Below are 17,914 nucleotides of genomic sequence, written 5' to 3'. Positions count from 1 at the left end.
GTTTATTTTCGTGTATGTTAGCAATTACATGCAACCAATCATTTATAAACTACTGATGCAGTTATAGTATATCATACATAAATTATGATAATATTATCCTTAGGGTTGCCAACTACAAAGACTTTTACTGCGTTCATATATATTATGAGGAATTTTCTGCTACAGTAGCATTTTAACACTAGTTTTATAGTACGCACTGTATCACTAAATAAGGATTGCCAAAGATAATGTATTTCTTGTAAGTTACAAATGAATGACATTTTCATGTAATGCCGTTATGTTCCCAATTCGTATTCACTTGGAATGAACAAATAATACAATATTTTCTATTCAAAAACGTATGAAACACATTGAGGTGCATCGACTCATTTGTCAAAGAACAATGGACAAGCACCTCGAGCGGCAACTAAAATCCTAAATAAACAAGTTGCCATATTGTAGATTAACAGTGGGGTACATTATAACTCAAAGTGCCTGTTTAAGGATTAAGCAGCTACAATTGCGGTGAGTGGTGAGCTCCTGTGGTAAAAATCCCATTACCAAAGTCAGATTATCTTATTTTTTTTTTTAAAAAAAAGGAAAATATGTTCTACGAGTGCAAGAAAAAACAGATTTTTCACAACAAAAGAAGTAAGAACAATAAATGTTTTAATGTCTTTCATACTGTCAGTCACCAACACAATAATTGTATATTAGCTTGTGGCAATATAAAAGATGTAATCACAGTTCAAGTAACAAAGAAATGTGGGAAACAATGCTCTTCGTTCACTAAAGATATTCATTCCAGAAAAAGCCGTTGAAGCTAGATGTACGCATCCATATGTACAGTATTGTTGAAAAAAACCTGACAATCTTACCTGCTTTTGAAAACCCTGCATTTTATTCCATGTATGATATGTAAATTTTCTTCGGCTAATTGAAGTCTTTTTCTTTTTCAAGCCAAAGAATTAAACTTTCCTACATAAATGGTAAAGAGTTTTTAACAAGACTTAACGTGATTTGTAAACAGAGGATCCTAATCGTGGCGCTTGCATCCCTGTCTTATAATTTATAAAAGTATGTGACAATGAAAAAGTTACAAAATGCTCGAGAAAATTGTAGAAATTTATTAAAATCACATTTTTTCTTGTTAGACCTTATTTTTCTATGTGTAAAAGAATAATTCTTACTTATGTGTTTGTTACCAATTTCTTATTAAATACATCGTTTTGTAAATTTGCTACAAAAAACGGTTGTTAACTGTTTCGGTAATGTTACGATTTAGTTACTTTCTATATAAAATATTATTAAATAAAAGCAATTCTATACATGTATTACATAGTGGATTTTATTTACATGTTATGATTATATATATGGTTGGAAGAAAGGGATCTCTAATTTGTTGGTTGAAGTTCAACATCCCTTTTCAGCGCCACGGCTATATCAGACGAGATGTACTGTTTAAAGTGGACTCCGTCGTTACTTTGACTTAGTCATAGCCGTTATTGGGTTGAAAAGGTGTCAAGTCGGTTACATGACGTCACTTGGTAACTTCTCCTTACCTTTTTTAGACCGAGCGAAGTAGCCCAAGTGGTAGAGCGTTGGCTTCGCATTCGGGAGGTCGTGGGTTCGAATCCCGCTGCCGACCATCCTGACTGAGGTTTTCCAGGGTTTCCCTTAGTCCTACCAGGCAAATGCCGGGATGGTACCTACTAAACAGGCCCTGGCCGATACCTTCCCAAATCCTTTCCATTGTTATTGTTGTTGGATATCCAGTGTAAAATGGCCTCTGAGCTGTATCTGGTGATTATTAACTAAATAAATAAAATAAATAACTTCCAAACTATGCTATGTATAAGTATCGGAAGACTTATAGAATGACTATGCCCGTACGTTTGTCTCTTGACAGGAATCAGAGCAAAAACGTTAAGAAATAGTGAAAAGCGGTTTTTTGGAATCTATTCAGCGTTCCAAGAATAAGTTCCATCTATTCCGTTAACACTATATTCAAACCGGAATTGTCGGGTTGCAGTGGTTCAGTGGTAAAGCGTTCACCTTTGGTGTATGGGTCCTTGGTTCGATCCCAGCTCTCGACCAAGTGAGCTTTGTGGTGGACAAACACTCTGTGTGCGTGGATTTCTTCGGAGTTGACCAGTTTCCTTCTACTTTCTTCATACCACTATTTCATTTATTTCTCATCATTACCGTCTCCTTTAGCCTAGCCGGCATTAACTGTGAGACGTAAAACTTAAAGATTTCATTTCATTTCACACCGGAAGTGCCAGAAATCAACTATTTTCAGTTTTAACATTAATCGCCATACAGCAAAAACTGTAATATATGGCGAGAAGTAATTTTCTGCAATCAAGTAAGCGTCTCTAGAATATACGTGTTTCATTTTCCACCCTAATTTCTGTTCTAAAATTCGAAGTGGTAAACATTTATTACAACTACCGGATTCGAAGAGTAATTTTCATTGTGTGAAAAATGGTAAGAGATAGCGGTGAACTTTTGGGGGGAAAGGGGAGAACAGAATCCATTTAGCGTTTCAAGAAAAAGTTTCATCTGGTCCTTTATCCCTCTATTCAATATAAGAATTTAGGAAATCTACTAATTCTGGTTTCACACTGGTCGTCATAGTGAAAATTTCGTAAACTGGGGTTACTTGGAAAATGGGGCTATTTGGAAAACTGACATTTTTTGTGTTATATGGTATAATTATGAGAGAACTATGAAAAATAGGTCGTTTTCTTCCAGACCAATGAAAACTAGGTACCTAAAAAAACAATATGGATGGTCACAAGTACTGTCTTATTTATAGACTGATATAAAAATTCTCACAGCAATTGATGCTTTTTTTTTTTAATTTCTTGTAAATTGTCGCTATGTTTTCGTAAGAAAAAGTGATTTTTACCTGATTGTGCTAAATATAATTACTTTCAGAAGTTTCCTAATGAGACGAATTAGTTTTATATTCTACTTCCTTTCTGGGACAACTTGTGGCCATATTTTTTATTTCCTTCCGTTTTTCTACTAAAAATGATGATACTGATCGGGGATAGACAACGATGGCATTATTGAAGTTTTGTCTGAACCTACCTACATCCGCAGAGAACAAGTTGTTTTCCCATATGACTTTGCAGCAAAGAATTTCAATATGTGAATTTTTGACCTTATCATACTGTTTTACATTAATATTATTATAACAGTACCATATGATATTTTTGCAGAGTTAACATAAATGTACACTTGTAAAAATGGTACCAGGTAATTTTGTAAACCAATGTAAGGCAATTACTGATCTGATACATACATAAATTTCGTAAAATTATGTAGAGCATGTTTTAGTGTCTTAACTCTCAAGAGCTTATGCGTGAATTGGGATTTGCCAAAATTTCCCTTGCATTGTTTGAAAAACTATCGTTTATAAAAACATGTCGCAAAAAATTTTTTTACTGGTTCTGTAGGCCTTCAGAAAGACAAGTTTACATCTGTAGTTAGTTTAAATTGGTTCAACAGTTTATTGTGTTTATCAAAAAAGTTGTGCGAAAAAGTCTCTTTTTTATTTAAAACAGCCTAGAACGCATTACTATGAAAGAAACATAGGCATGTTGCATATCAATCTTCTCAGGAAAGTGTGATCTTGCAAGTGGTTCTTTTCAAACAGTCCCATCTTTCACACAGCTCTTACTATTATGAAAAGACATTTTTTTTTAAGTAGCCCCAAAAGCGGGGCTACATGGAAACAGCACATTCTGGCTCCTGGGAGGCTTCAGTTTTTCTCTAGTGCAACCGTACGTTGAGCTCCTTCACTTGAGGTTAGCGTAAGCGCCTTCAGGGACCGGGTTCGATTTCCGGTAGGGGCTCATGTAGTTCGGATGCCACGTTAACCTGTAGGTCTGCGTTTCATAAAGCCTCTCTGTTGAAAGGAATGCCAAATTCCAAATCAAATCAGAAATCTACCACTTCCGTTTTAAATATTAACTTTCATCTAGAAAAAAAAAAAAAAAAACGGAAAAAGATAGCGTTTTTTTTTTCTTCACTGTCCTAGGAATAAGTTCCATCTCTGGCCTTTTTCCTACATTACAACTGGGAGATATAGATCTACTACATATAGTTTGAGTATTCATTTCGCATGATTAGGAAGTTCGCCGTAGTTTCACACTATGAAACGAAACTCACTTGTTCTATACTTTAAGATGTCATTGTTAGATTATGGCTTCTACAAATACGTATAGTATGCGACTTTGAATTTTAAGATATAGTAAGCAGCTAAGAAAAATGCTCATACCCTACACCGTCTAAAATATATAAAATCTGCGATAGGTTTCGAGGTACCTTAGCCTCTTCCTCGGTACATCTAAAGAGAAATTTGTTGCTATATAAAAGACATGATGTATGGCCATCCAATAGAATAAAAGTGGTGGAAAAAATTTGAAGTTCGATCCTCTTCCTCATTTGTGGCTAATGGAAAATCATCCTTGGCATGTACTTTCACATAAGATCACAAATAACAAACATTCAATCGACGAATTTGAAGTAACATTCTATAAACGAGTTTGAGCTGCCAATCACAGCAAACTGATGACAATGTAATATTGTCAATAGATTATTTTAAAACATTTAAAAAAAATCAAGAAGTACTTACTGTTTAATAAAATTTATGAATAGAAACTATGAACCAATTTTCTCCAAATTTTATGTCATTTGGGCGTTTTAAAGTGTAAAAACTTTTATTTACCATTAGTAGATGTGTGTCCTCGTAGCAATTAAGTATAAACTAACTGAATCCATAGCCTGTGGAACCCAGAAGTTCAATGCTGTATTCACAAAATTCTCCATTGACTCTCCTTAGCTAACTCAGCCCAGTTTCTACTTTGTAATTTTTTTCCAGCAAGATCCATCTGAAAATTCTCCTTCTATCCGCGCCTAGGTCTTCCTAATGGCATTCTTCCGATTGGGTTTCCAGTTAAAATTTTGCAAGCGTTCCTTCTTTCTTCCATTCTGGTAATATGAGCTGCCCACCTAAGTATCCTAGATTTAATTACCTTAATAATGTTAGGCGGCAGTTATGGATTTGCTCCTTATGAAATTTCCGAAATTCCACATTCTCGTCCCTCGTCCGAATGTTCGTCTCATAATTTTATTTTTAAATACATTCAGTCTGCATGTTTTACTCAAAATAAGCAACCATATTTCTCAACCAAGCACCAAAACAGACACAATTATCGTTTTATACGAGGTGGTATCAATAAGTTTCGAGACTAGCTCCGTAACACGCCAAAAGGTGGGAGCTCAAGGTTGCACGCACAGGCACAGGAAGCACCTTCATAAGTCAAAGTGAACAAAGACATTGTTCTGAGTACATCGGGAGCTGTGCACCTTGTGCTATTCGGAGCACGTGCGTTACTACATCTGCGATTTCATCATGGATAGCAAGTTAGAACAACGAGCGAACGTAAATTCTGTGCGAAACTGGGCAAATTCGCCACAGAGACGCTTGACATGATTCTGCAAGTGTACGGCGACACAGCAATGACTCGTTCGAGGTGTTATGATTGGCAACGCGCTTCAAGAGAGGAAGAACATCACTGGAAGACGACGAGTGATCAAGACGACCTGTAACGAACATAACACCCGAAAATGTCGAAATCATTCGGCCACTTGTGCATGAGGATCGTCAGAGAACAATCCACAACATTGCTGCCATTGTTGGTTTGTCATATGAAACAGTACAGACAATCCTCATCTGTGATTTGAACATGTACCGTGTTGCTGTCAAGTTCGTCCCCGGGCTGTTGATCCAGGAACAGAAGTAGCACCGCGTCGAAATCTGCCAAGAACTCAGTCAGCGGGCCGTGAATGACCCGTCTTTCATGTTGAGGATCATTACCGGTGATGAAAATTGGGTGTAGGGGCACGATACTGAGACAAAGTAACAGTCTTTACAGTGGAAGAGCCCAAGTGCATGCTCATCGTCTTTTTCGACATTCGCGGCATTGTGCATCAGAAATTCATCCCCAGAGGTCAGACCGTCAGTAGCGAATTCTACTGTCAGATTTTAAGGCGTCTGACAGAGGACGTTCGGCGAAAGCGACAGGATGTGTGGTGCGCCGTAAACTGGCTACTCTATGACGACAATGCACCCTGTCACCGTGCTCTTCTTACACGTGAGCTTCTCACCAGAAACAAGGTGATCGCACTTCCACACACACCCTACTCGTCAGATTTCGCTCCTGCGGATTTCGCCATCTTTCCGAAGCTGAAGATCCAACTCAAAAGTCACCGTTTGGATACCATTGCGCAGATTCAGAGGAAATCGAAGGTGCTTGACACGCTTTGAAAAGAATATTTCCAGGACATATTCCAGCAGTGGCAGAAATGCTGGGAGCGCTGTATTATTGTACAAGGTGACTTTTTGAAGGTGATAGTGTGTAGATGTAGATAAATAAAATACTTTAATGTAAACAGAACTAGTCTTGAAACTTTTCAATACCACCAAACGTATATTTTAAGCTTCAAATTCTTCGACAGAATTCGTGAAAACAAAAGAGTTTGGTCTGAATAATAATACGCATTTCCTTTCAATCGACATTTACGATCACGACGAATCTATATGTATTTAGTTTCTCCGCATTTACTACTAAACCCATAAATAATAAAATATCTGCATTTCTTTCTATTGTCCTCATATCATCTATCTGAATGACAGCAGCATAAGCCATAACCTGGTGAGTGTCATTCAACTCTACATTCTAGTTGTTCTCTTTAATTTTCTTTATACAAAGGGCACTACAGAAGTTTTGCAAAGAACATAACGAATCATCACAGGAGTTTGCAAATTACCCCTTGTTTAGACATGTCCAAACTTGCACTGTAAAAGCTGTAGTCATTGTCTCAGTGTCAGTTGATTTTCAGCTGTGATAGTGAAAAAAAAAATGGAAATGTGGTGGTCAAACACTGAATACCAGGCAATTTTGCGCTACAATTTTGCACGTGGTTTAAGTGTCGATCAGTGTTTAGAGGAAATGTCTCCTGTGCTTGGAGAGGATTGTCCTCATCGTACAACGATATTTAGAAGATACCGAGAGTTTCAAATAGGAAATTTCAGCCTTGAGGATGCTCCAAGGGCAGGTCGGCCATCTTCATCTGTGACTGAACAAAACATTGCTGCAGTAAGGAAAATGCTTGAGACAGATAGACGTGTTACATACCATCAAATAGAGGTATGCTTGGGCATTAACGCACCAGCAGTTCGTGCTATTCTCCGCAATCACCTTCGAAAGCTTTATACCCTTTGGGTAACAAATGACTTGACTGACGAGCAGATGGCACACCGTGTTTCATGGTGCCGTGAAATGTTGAAAAAATTTAAAAATGGAAAATCTTCCTCTGTGAACAGTATTGTGATACGTGACGAAACTTGGCTGTGTTACTATAACATCCCGACCAAGGCCCAAAACAAAGTGTGGTCGATAGTTGATCGGTTTCGCCTAAATCCGCACTTATAATCTCCAATAACTTCATATGCGTATAGGACTTGCTAAAATAAAATCTAAAATAAAATGTTCGAGAGGATTTTATAGGATGTTGACAAAAGAGAGATGTCTCGATAACTATTGCAGTCAGTTTTGTTCCCTTCAGAATTGGAACAATGATTGATTCTTCTTACCTTTGTGGCAATTTCTTCTTGTTCCAGATAAAGAGAATGAGTTCGTGCATTTCATTACACAATTTTTTCCTTCCAACTAAAATTAACTCGGCAAGAATTTCATCTACACCCGGAGATATGTTTCTTTAATTTCTTTATAGCGGTTTCTATTTCTGGTCTGTTAAGCTCTGGAATTAATGACCCTGCTGCACTCATTTCACTTTCTCACTGCACGTTTAGCAAATTGTCAAAAATACCTTTCCACTTATTCAAAATACCATCCGTATCCTTAAGAGTTGTTCCATATGCTTTCTTTAACATTTAAGAGCGAAGTTGATAACGTTCCCTAAATGGGTAGAAGACTTCATAAATGTCTCGAATATTTTTGTTTTTACTGTTATTTTCAAGTTCAATAACTAGCTTTCAAAAAATTAAGCTTCTTTGTTCTAAAACTTTTGGAAGTTTCCCGCCTTATGTCAGTGAAATTTTCTGTAGTTCTATTGTCCGGATTTTGCAGCCAATGCATTTTTGCCTGTTTTCTCTCTTCTGCTAGTTTAGTACTTTTCTGGTCGATCCATGGTTTATTCCTTTCCTTTGCCGAAATGTTAATACTATCCCTGACTTTAACCCAAATATCCTCAATACTAGTGCATTACGACCCTTCTACAATCGAGAATCTATTCGATACTTCGATCTGGTATTCTTCTCTTGTCTGACCCTCCTCTAATTTCTTTAAATTAAACTCTCCGCTATCATATGCTGATTATTTCCTTTTTAAAATGACAATATTTCTCTTATAATTGTTATTATCAAGCAGTAGTCAGTATCATAGTCAGCTCCTCTAAATGACCAAATATCCGTTATATTAGATCTAGTAAAACATGATCAATTTGATGCGTTTCTCCATCTAGTGACATCTAATTTTTATTTATGAATGTCATGATGTGAGAATTTTGTACTCTTTACGATAAGGGTTTTGAACGTTGCAAAAGTATGCGAATCTAACACCTTATCATTACTTTCCTTTTGCAGACCTTCGTTTCCTACAATCGATTTCAAAACTTCTATTCGCCTACCTTAGCCATGAAATCTCCTAATAGAATTTTCATGTGGTATCGCAGGAGTTTGTCAAATACACTCTATTTCTTCGTAAAAACTGTCCTTTATATCGTTATCCTTATCTTCTACTGGGGCATGTACACTCATGTCCAAAATGATTGTCGCATATCTATAACTGTCTTCTTGCAATAATATGATGACTTTGCACGATACTTTTAATATTGATACTATGTATATAATCGGGAAATGTATATTTGTGGTAAATTTCATAGGAAAAGAATTATAAATACGAAAAGTAAAATGAGTAAAACAAAATGTTGCTAAATGGACAAGAAAGTTTTATTTTCGTTTTATTGTTCTTATTTACTGCTCTTTATACATGAAATTTGCCATATACATGTATTTGCCGATTATACACATACTAAAGACACATATAAGAAATACCGGGTGAATTCGTTATAAAATTGTATTAATACAAAAACATTTTTATAGACATGCGACAATAATTTTGGACATGAGTGTACCTTTAAAATAATAACATTGCACCAGTGACCCTTAAGAGTAATAAAAAGTTCCTTATATTCGTTTATGAATGAAAAATTCAGTTCCTAGTTAATGATTTTTATTTCCTTCACCATTAAAAGATGTAAAATATCCGGTCTGCACTGCTTTCTTTCCTTATAACCTAACTTCCTGAACTACCATGTCCATCCTATATTTCTCTAACCTATTCGTTACGGATTTTAATGTGCCTGCCCTATGTTCCAAATCTCATGTTCATTTTACTTTGCTGAGAATGTGCCAACTTATCAGTTTTGATCTAAGGCTTCTGTGAACATTTCTAAACAAGTGTCTATACAGAATAAGGTTGTTGGACTCACGCCAAACCAGCCAATCTGGAGAACCACCCCTTGTCGTCTGTCTACGACCGCTTATTCAATATATTTGCAGCTAGCCTCCATACCTAGAGGTCTTCTCGATCCGCAACATAAGGACGTGCCATGCTGTGGTGACAGGAACCCACGTTACATGGAATTCGAAGGTATACTTATTATAATTGTGTGTTGGTACCAATTTTGGTTAGATTCATTATTCATTTCTAGTAACAGAACTCAAAAATTAACATTTTTACGTTCAGAATTCTTAAGGTAGAGTAGCCAATTCAGAGTGTTCTGTTGCCATTAGCCATTTGACAAAGTAAAGGCTAAATATTTATTACCATAAAGTATCTGTTCATCAATGGTGACTGGGAATTTCACTCTCTCTAGAAATCCCGTAAGAATTACAAGAAGTTCACCCGTAATGGAACTCCCAGTTGACGGTTCTCGATCTGCCTAATATTTCAGACTCTCACAGATTTTTATTATATATATATATGTATAAATCTATGGACCTGTGAAAAGTGTCGACAAATAGAAAAACAAGACTAATAAAGAAATAGATGATATACTTCGAAAGTTTTTTTTTTTTTTTTTTTTAAGAAAAACAGAACTAATTAGGAAATAGATGATACACTGCAGAAGATTTAACGCTCAGCTGGTAAGATGAATTGGTCAAGCGAAGAGAATGATGTATGATAGAGTGCCTAAGAAAGTTTTGCACCAAAGAATGTATGTTGATAGAGGAAGAGGGTGACCTAAGTTACGATGAATTGACGATGTAAAGGAAAAACTGGAGTGGACGAAGACAAATGGAGGGACTAACAGCTTGAAGTGACGAAATGAATGGAGACTAATAATTGAGGAGATCAAGGCCCATATAGGGCTGTAGTGCCGTGTGGTAAGTTAATTACTCACAGAATCTTGCAAATCCCAAGAGCATGCGAATCCAACAATAAATAAATGTTAAAAAAATTTTAATACAATTATTTTCAATATAATGGTTGTAAAATACTGTGCTTCAATACAAGAGATACAGGGTCGGCTGAAGCAATCTGAAACAGGTAATATGAAAAGGCACTTACATTTTAGTTTCCTAACAGCTATTGTATTAGTTTCTCACAGGCAGAACTAGGTTGAAACTTGTGACTAAGTGAATGGAAAATCTCCAAGTTTTGTGGTGTCGAAGTAGAAGTTGACCAGGCATATGAACGAATGATTCAGGGCTCAATCCAATGTTCGAATGTGTTTCGTGCGTATTTCATATTTCCTTATTTCAGAATCTAGTAGAATGAAATATGTTTTCGACTTGTCTCAATAAATCTGAATTAGATTTGGGAAACAACCGTAACTTAATCTGTTTAATTCAAAGAACGATTTCTTTACTCAAGGCAGACTTTAAAATATTTACATGAATTTACGAGGTAAAAAAAAATGATTATTTACAACTTACAATAACTTCGGGATTATAATTTTACTGCAATATTACCAGCGTCGGTATGCTTAATTTAAAAATCTGTCGTTTCATTGACAGTTCCATTGTTACTTGAATAGCAGCTCTTTTAACACTTGTACTAGTGCTCTTGTTTTCTGTACGTGTTGTGCTCGGATTCGGCGGGAGATCGTCAGCTTGGTGGATTCCAGGTGTAGCCACTAGGTGGCAGCAGAGATCTGCGTCTTTCTGCAGAACCTCAAACAGAACTCTCCCTCTTTTGTACGGTGTTCTTCGGACAGTGAAAACCTGTGACATCACTCTGAGTAGCAGGCAATCAAGAGCCAGCTTGTGAAGACGACCTGGCCAGTATAGGTAACTTTTTTTTTTTCTTTCAACAATGATCAAAGTCTTCAGCTCTTTCAATTTTTAGATTGTAACTTTTCTTGTTGGTATTACTTCATATAAATAATTCTCCGCCATGATATAACGCTTCCTTTGCCATTTTACTGATTCTAGTAATTGTATGTGACATATAGAATTTGTGCAAATATCTCTCACTATGGGGCAGCCTCGCACTTGCAAGAATATGGCGGTTACAGTGTCCTCCTCAATTATAGTAAACTGCCGCGTAGCCAGAGAATAAGTGAGCGTGGTTTGATGGCTGGTTTGGGACAGCATTTTCAATGTTGATTCAATGTTACAAGGCTATTGGAGAACTACTTCAGTAAGCAGTAGTAAATCAGAATTCCCATGAACCTGGAAAATCAGAGAAGACAGAGAATTTGATTTTTGTCAGAGGAAATCGGGGAAATTATTGAAAAATTCTTTAATGTCAGGGAAATACAGTAGTCGTTCTCGATAATGAAGGCAACTTCGAAATAATAAGGTTATCTGGGATTTAGGGATTAATCAATCAATATAACAATATAGAATAGTAGATTACAGACGCATTAAGTTATATCAAGGTGTGTTGTGTCATAATTTACGGTTAGGTTGTTAACTCTAAAATTGGTTGAACTACAGCATCTCGATTCCCTTAATGTAGACAAAGTGTGGCGTCTCATATTCTGAGCTGAGATACATAACGTCTTATTAACGAACTTAAAAGAAAAAAAAAGAAAGAAAAGAAAAGAAAAAGAAAGAAAGAAAGAAAGAAAAAATGGACAAGGTTCTCAATTAGACCCATTTATAAGTAATTACGAGGTGTGATCAAAAAGTACGATGAATGTAGTTGCACAGTATCATCTATCGATGTTGTATCCATTTCAACTAATAAGCCCGGTAGCCTAAATCTTTAGTACAGTCAGTGTTAAGTTTGAACGAGTTGTGACATATTAGTTGGCTTCCAGAGGCAGAAGAAAGAGGACGTGTTAAAAGTATCTGTCACGTGCCAACATTAGTTTTGTTCTAAGCTGCAAAAAAAAAAAAAAAAAAAAAAAAAGTGCCAAACAAGCTCACGAAATGTCAAAATCAGTGTATGTCGACGAAGCGGTGGCATTAAAGACTATTTACAAATGGTATGAACGATTCAAAAGTGGCAAGGAGTCGGTTGAAGACGGGGCATGAGAGAGACGTCCTTCGTCGTCAAAAACATGAAAACGTGCAAAAAGTGGCACAAATGATTCGTTCAAACAGTCGAATGACTATTCGAGAACTCTCCGAAGAACTAAACTTCTCGTATGTGTCCGTGAAAAGCATTTTAACCGCTGATTAAATGGGAAAAACAGTTTCCTTCACCACGAAAACGTGACGTACTACACCTTGCGTTTGATCCGCAAGTTTTTGATCAGAAAAAGTATTCCTCTGTTCGCATCCGCCTTACTCATCAGATTTAGAACTATGCGACTTCTGGCTCTTCCCAAAAATTGAAACCGTGCTTAAAGGAAACCGTTTTGACACCATTCCTGACATTAAGAAGTCCACGACAGAGCAGCCTGAACGCACTTCCAAAAATCTAATAAAACGATTCACCGTACTTTTCGATTACACCTCGTATGTTGTGCAAATGGGTTCAAGCATAATTCTTTGACACAGGTGCATCCGATTTTAACAGTTTATTTATCTTTGGAAACTATTCTTTTCCGATGGTTCCACATAAATTTCGTAAAGATCTAACAATAGTCTTAGGAGCTGCAACAGGAAATTCTCAATGACTGGCAGTGTTCATACCATAATTGAGTGTATTGGTCACGCATAATTTCGTCATAGGTTGACCAATTTGGTTGATCTACTTCTTGTTTGAAAAAGTATGCTCTCGCGATGGTTTAATATAAATTTCATTAGGATAAGATAATAGTCATTGGAGCTCGACCCTGAAACTCAACGGTTGATAGTGTTAATATCGTAAGTAACCGATTTCGTGGCGTGCATGCTCACGTATAACTTCGATACAGATGTGCTGATGTTGATTATTTTTTCTTTAGTTTGAAAGAGTATACTTTCTTGCAGGTTCCATATAAATGTTATTAGAATCTACTGACAGTTTTTGGAATTGAACCGTATATATACATATAAACAGTGCTAAGAAATGTGTCAGGCTACATGCCAAGAACTATACATTATTTTATAGTCGACATTTAAAAGGAAACTTGGTTTTATGAACGTACAGGTGAATAATAATAATAATAATAATAATAATAATAATAATAATAATAATAGTAAAAGGCTAATGACTTTTAAAGCTTCTATTTACAAGTCTAGCGACAATGTCTGAATAACTTTAATTTTGATAGTTCTGAAACATTTTCTCCTTGATGTTCTGCGTTATTTATGAGACTGAAGAGTTTGAAATTTCAACTTTCAGATAAAGTCATGTTCACACAAACTCGATCATCATCTCTCTATTTAAAGTACAGGGTGGCCCAAAAGTAGGTATACATCCCTGCATTGATCTAGTATAACATTCTAGTTTATGGTTTTATTTGTTTCGGTTGTTCCGAGCTTAAGGTGTAAGTAAAAGGACATTAAGAACAAAAAATAAAGAAATTAAGTCTACCTAATGGATAACAATAAGAAATGATATAAAATGCAATGAGCTGATCAGGACGGGACTGTGTACCTACTTTTGGACCACCCTGTATATACATTGATCACGCATGTTTCCTAGACTGACCCATCTTATAAAAAGTTAGTGTCCCACCTTTAGTCTAGGTATCTAACTAAACTAATAGGGTTCCGAAAAATGTAAAAATTAAACAGGCTTTTGTCAGGGAAATAGGTAAACCTTTGTCAGGAAAAATCGGGGAGTATCAGGGGGAAAAGTTTACAAAAATAGTGGGAATCATGTAAACTCCAGTTTAGAAAGCAAGAAAACGACAGATGAGTATATATATATATATATATATATATATATATATATATATATATATATATATATATATATATATATATGCTGACCAAACATAATCAAAGCAAAATAACCTGATTAGTCAAAGTTCTTCATAGGCTATAACTCCAGGAAGTACAATTCTTTAACTGAAGAGCATACTTCCTATAACTAGAAGAAATTTCTTTCTTGTTTTATGTTAAATCATATCCATTCAAGGGTGTACACTTTCATTTTCATTTTGATACAAATATTCGGTTAAGAGCTAGTAGGGTTAATTTTGAATCTGGACACGAACTTTTTTTTTTAAAGAAAAGTGAAAAAGAAAAGAACATTTTCTACTACGAAGGATTATAATAGAGACACACACACACACACACACACACACACACACACATATATATATATATATATATATATATATATATATATATATATATATATATATATATATATATATATATATATATATATATCCAAACTATCTATCCACTATTCGATATTGTTTTCTTCAAATTATGTTAAAATCCCATATCAAACGATGATATAATTAATCCACTATTTTAATCTCATAAAACCTTTGTCAAATCTCGATCAAATGATGGTATAATCCATTATTTTATATTTTTTTCCAAATTATGTTAAAATCCTATGAAAATTATTTTAAAATCCCATAATCCATTAATCTATATATTTTTTCAATATGTTAAATCCCATTAAAATTTGTTAAAAGCCCGTAAGTTCCCATATGAGATGATAACAATAATCCATTATTTATATTGTCTTCAAATTATGTTAAAATCTCATATCACATAATGACATAATTCATTATTTTACATTTTCTTCAAATTATGTTAAAATTTCAGATAAATGATGTTAAAATTAAATAAATTCCCATATTATCAGATGATTACATAATTGATCCGCCATTTTATACTATTTTCTTCAATTTATGTAAAAATCCCATAAAAACTTACTCAGAGATTTGAAGAAAACAATAAAAAAATGAATTAAACATGTATCATTTGGTCGTATATTGAGATGTATGTCTCTACTGTAATACTTCGTAACATTTTAAGTATTAACAACACAAAATAGTTTGTCTTCATGTTAAAAATAACTGACGCTTTTCTGGTCAAATTTTGTTCGACGTGGTTCTAAAAAACTAGCGAAAGTGCAAAATAACAAAAAAAGACTTGCTTTTCTCTGCACAAAATTGTAATGGCTTCTAACAGTTATTTACTTATTTACATGTTTAATAAAAAAACAGTTTAACCTTCTTTGAAAACACAAACATCGTACAAACAGGCCATTGTACAACACAAATAAATATTTGTAACCAATATATATACATTAACACAAATAATACATAATTAACTTTGTACTGAATGCGTAGGCTTCCTCTTTTGTACTGCATTTCTTTCTTGATAATACGTTCAAAATTTACAAACTTCTTTGAAGAAGATATTGTGCAATTCGATAAAAGACAAATAATTGAGACCTGAAGCAAATTAAACATTAACACTTGAGGCTGTACGGTTGAAAATTCTGTTTTGTTCTTATTACAGAATTGCTGTGCGGCGTACGTTACTACTTGTTTAATTGATGCACCCTGACTATATGTTTTGTATTCTTGATTTTAATACTTTTACATGTACCACGTTACCCAGATTGTGTCTTATATTGCTGACATACATATAAGCATTCCACAAATCAAAAACAGAAAAGATAGGGGTGGGAAAACTTATCGTTCCTGTAAAGAAGTTTAAGTTCCTGTAAAGAAGTAAAACCTGTCAGCAAGAAAAATTAGAAAAAGAAAATCTATCAACATGAGGAGGTCGCATGCTGACTGAATCTTTCAGCAATTTCTAATTTTAGTGTGTATATATAATACTGTAATTACAATGTTTGTCCATGTCCGTACTTCACAAAAAATTCTTGTGTTGGTTTCAGTGTATCGTCATACAGGTATTATTCTACTCAAACTTACATTTTTGTTCTATATTCTAGAATACAAGAAAAACCATAGCAGTTGTACTAAAACAAATGGACGGATAGAGATACATAGCTATAATGGGAGACGAGACGTCATCAAGAATTACATCTTATTTGTTGTGGTAATTGTGATATATCTTAAGCAATGTTGATATATTTGCAGTACCCATTGCTTAAGAGCAAATATGAGAGAAGAAAATGCAGAGTTTTCATTAGCATGTTAAGAAATTGAAGTCGAGAGCTGAAACTACATTTTCAGTTAGATATTATCTAAATATATCTCATGTATGGTGCTACAATACACCGCATAATAACCGATTAAATGGTTAAGTTAGTCACGCTTGTCAACCATTACATCATATTAACCAATTTATCCATGTTCTTTAGTTTCGTTGATACACTAAAGAATCTACACCATAATGTAGGGCTCATAGCGGGTCCCTTTTCTTCAAGTAGGTCATTAAAAGTTACTTTTCTGGGGGTAAAGTCATTTTTTCGTGTGATTTATGTTTTGCATTAGCACTTTTCTACGAAAAATATTATGAAAATAAATGGGGAAAAGGCAGCAACTTGTTACAGGGTGCCTATCGGTCACGAAAGTCAAGAAAAAGTCACGAAATTTAGTTTTCGGGTCACGATTTCTTTAATCTGTACAAATATAAGTATATAGACTGGAAAATGTTGTATAAAACGTTAAAATTCACCACCAAAAATGTCTGCGGCCGGCTTTAGACGCTACCACATCGCAAGCAAATCACACTTCTATCGCATGCATGAAAATTCAGCTTACTTCGCACCCAAATTCGCTCTTCAGAATGTTACAAAATTTTATGGTTTGGTAAAGAAAAGGTCTAGAAAAAGTCACGAAATTTTAATTTTGGAATTTTAGTAGACACCCTGTGTTACTTATTACTCTTTTGAAAACTTCAATATTTGCTGCCATGTACAACTGTGCTGCCACATGTGAACCAAGTCAGTTTTATTCTCACTTCAGCTTTTATTTTTTGTAAAGCACAGAGGGTGGTTGGTGGGTACTTAAGCTCTCAAGGTGGGTTTGAGAGCAGTTCTGTGTCTATTCTTTCTTCTATCGTAATAGTCTTTTAATTTTCTCTCGTAATAGTTTACGCTCCGCTCCACGTTGCATGTGTGTAATGTGTGGTTTATCATGTTCGTCTTGTATTATGCTTTTTGTATGTTCTTCTGAGAGTAGGTGATGAATATGAATATTTCAAAACATTCTGTTATGTAGTATCAACACAAAATTTGTAACAAACCAATTGTACAAGACAAAATTTTATTACCAGTTAATGGTAATCTAGATGCTCTGTATTAATTACATTACTGTAATTTTGTATTATTGGACATAATGAAACTATAGAAATTTGACCAGGTCGAAGTTGAAATACAAAACCATGCAAAGTTGTAATTAATATTGAACGTCTAAACACAAATAATATATTTTTTTTTATTAGCTGACAAACTTAAGTAAAATAAATTTTAATCTTAACATGTTAAAACTTTACATATTTCAGCTAATGGCCAGCCGGCCCTATTTTGGTTGGGGGAAACAAAACAAAACATGTAAAATTCAA

General features: G+C 34.8%; 1 protein-coding gene across 1 annotated transcript; it reads left to right on the top strand.

Annotated features, from left to right (window-relative positions):
• Positions 1–6,923: 6,923 nt before the first annotated feature.
• LOC145687430 (histone-lysine N-methyltransferase SETMAR-like) lies at positions 6,924–7,490 on the top strand. The gene has a single exon (XM_081761027.1). The coding sequence runs from the start codon at positions 6,924–6,926 to the stop codon at positions 7,488–7,490; it is 567 nt and encodes a 188-aa protein (XP_081617153.1).
• Positions 7,491–17,914: the final 10,424 nt, after the last annotated feature.

Source organism: Thermobia domestica, chromosome 1, assembly GCF_964235325.1.
Source record: "Thermobia domestica chromosome 1, izTheDome1.hap1.1, whole genome shotgun sequence".
In the NCBI taxonomy this organism is placed as follows: Eukaryota; Metazoa; Arthropoda; class Insecta; order Zygentoma; family Lepismatidae; genus Thermobia; species Thermobia domestica.
Note: the sequence above shows the minus strand (reverse complement) of the source record. Positions and strands in the feature narration are given on the sequence as shown.

Bases quoted from the DNA above. Each gene is read 5' to 3' on its own strand.
- LOC145687430 (XM_081761027.1), top strand. From the start codon at position 6,924: ATGTGGTGGTCAAACACTGAATACCAGGCAATTTTGCGCTACAATTTT.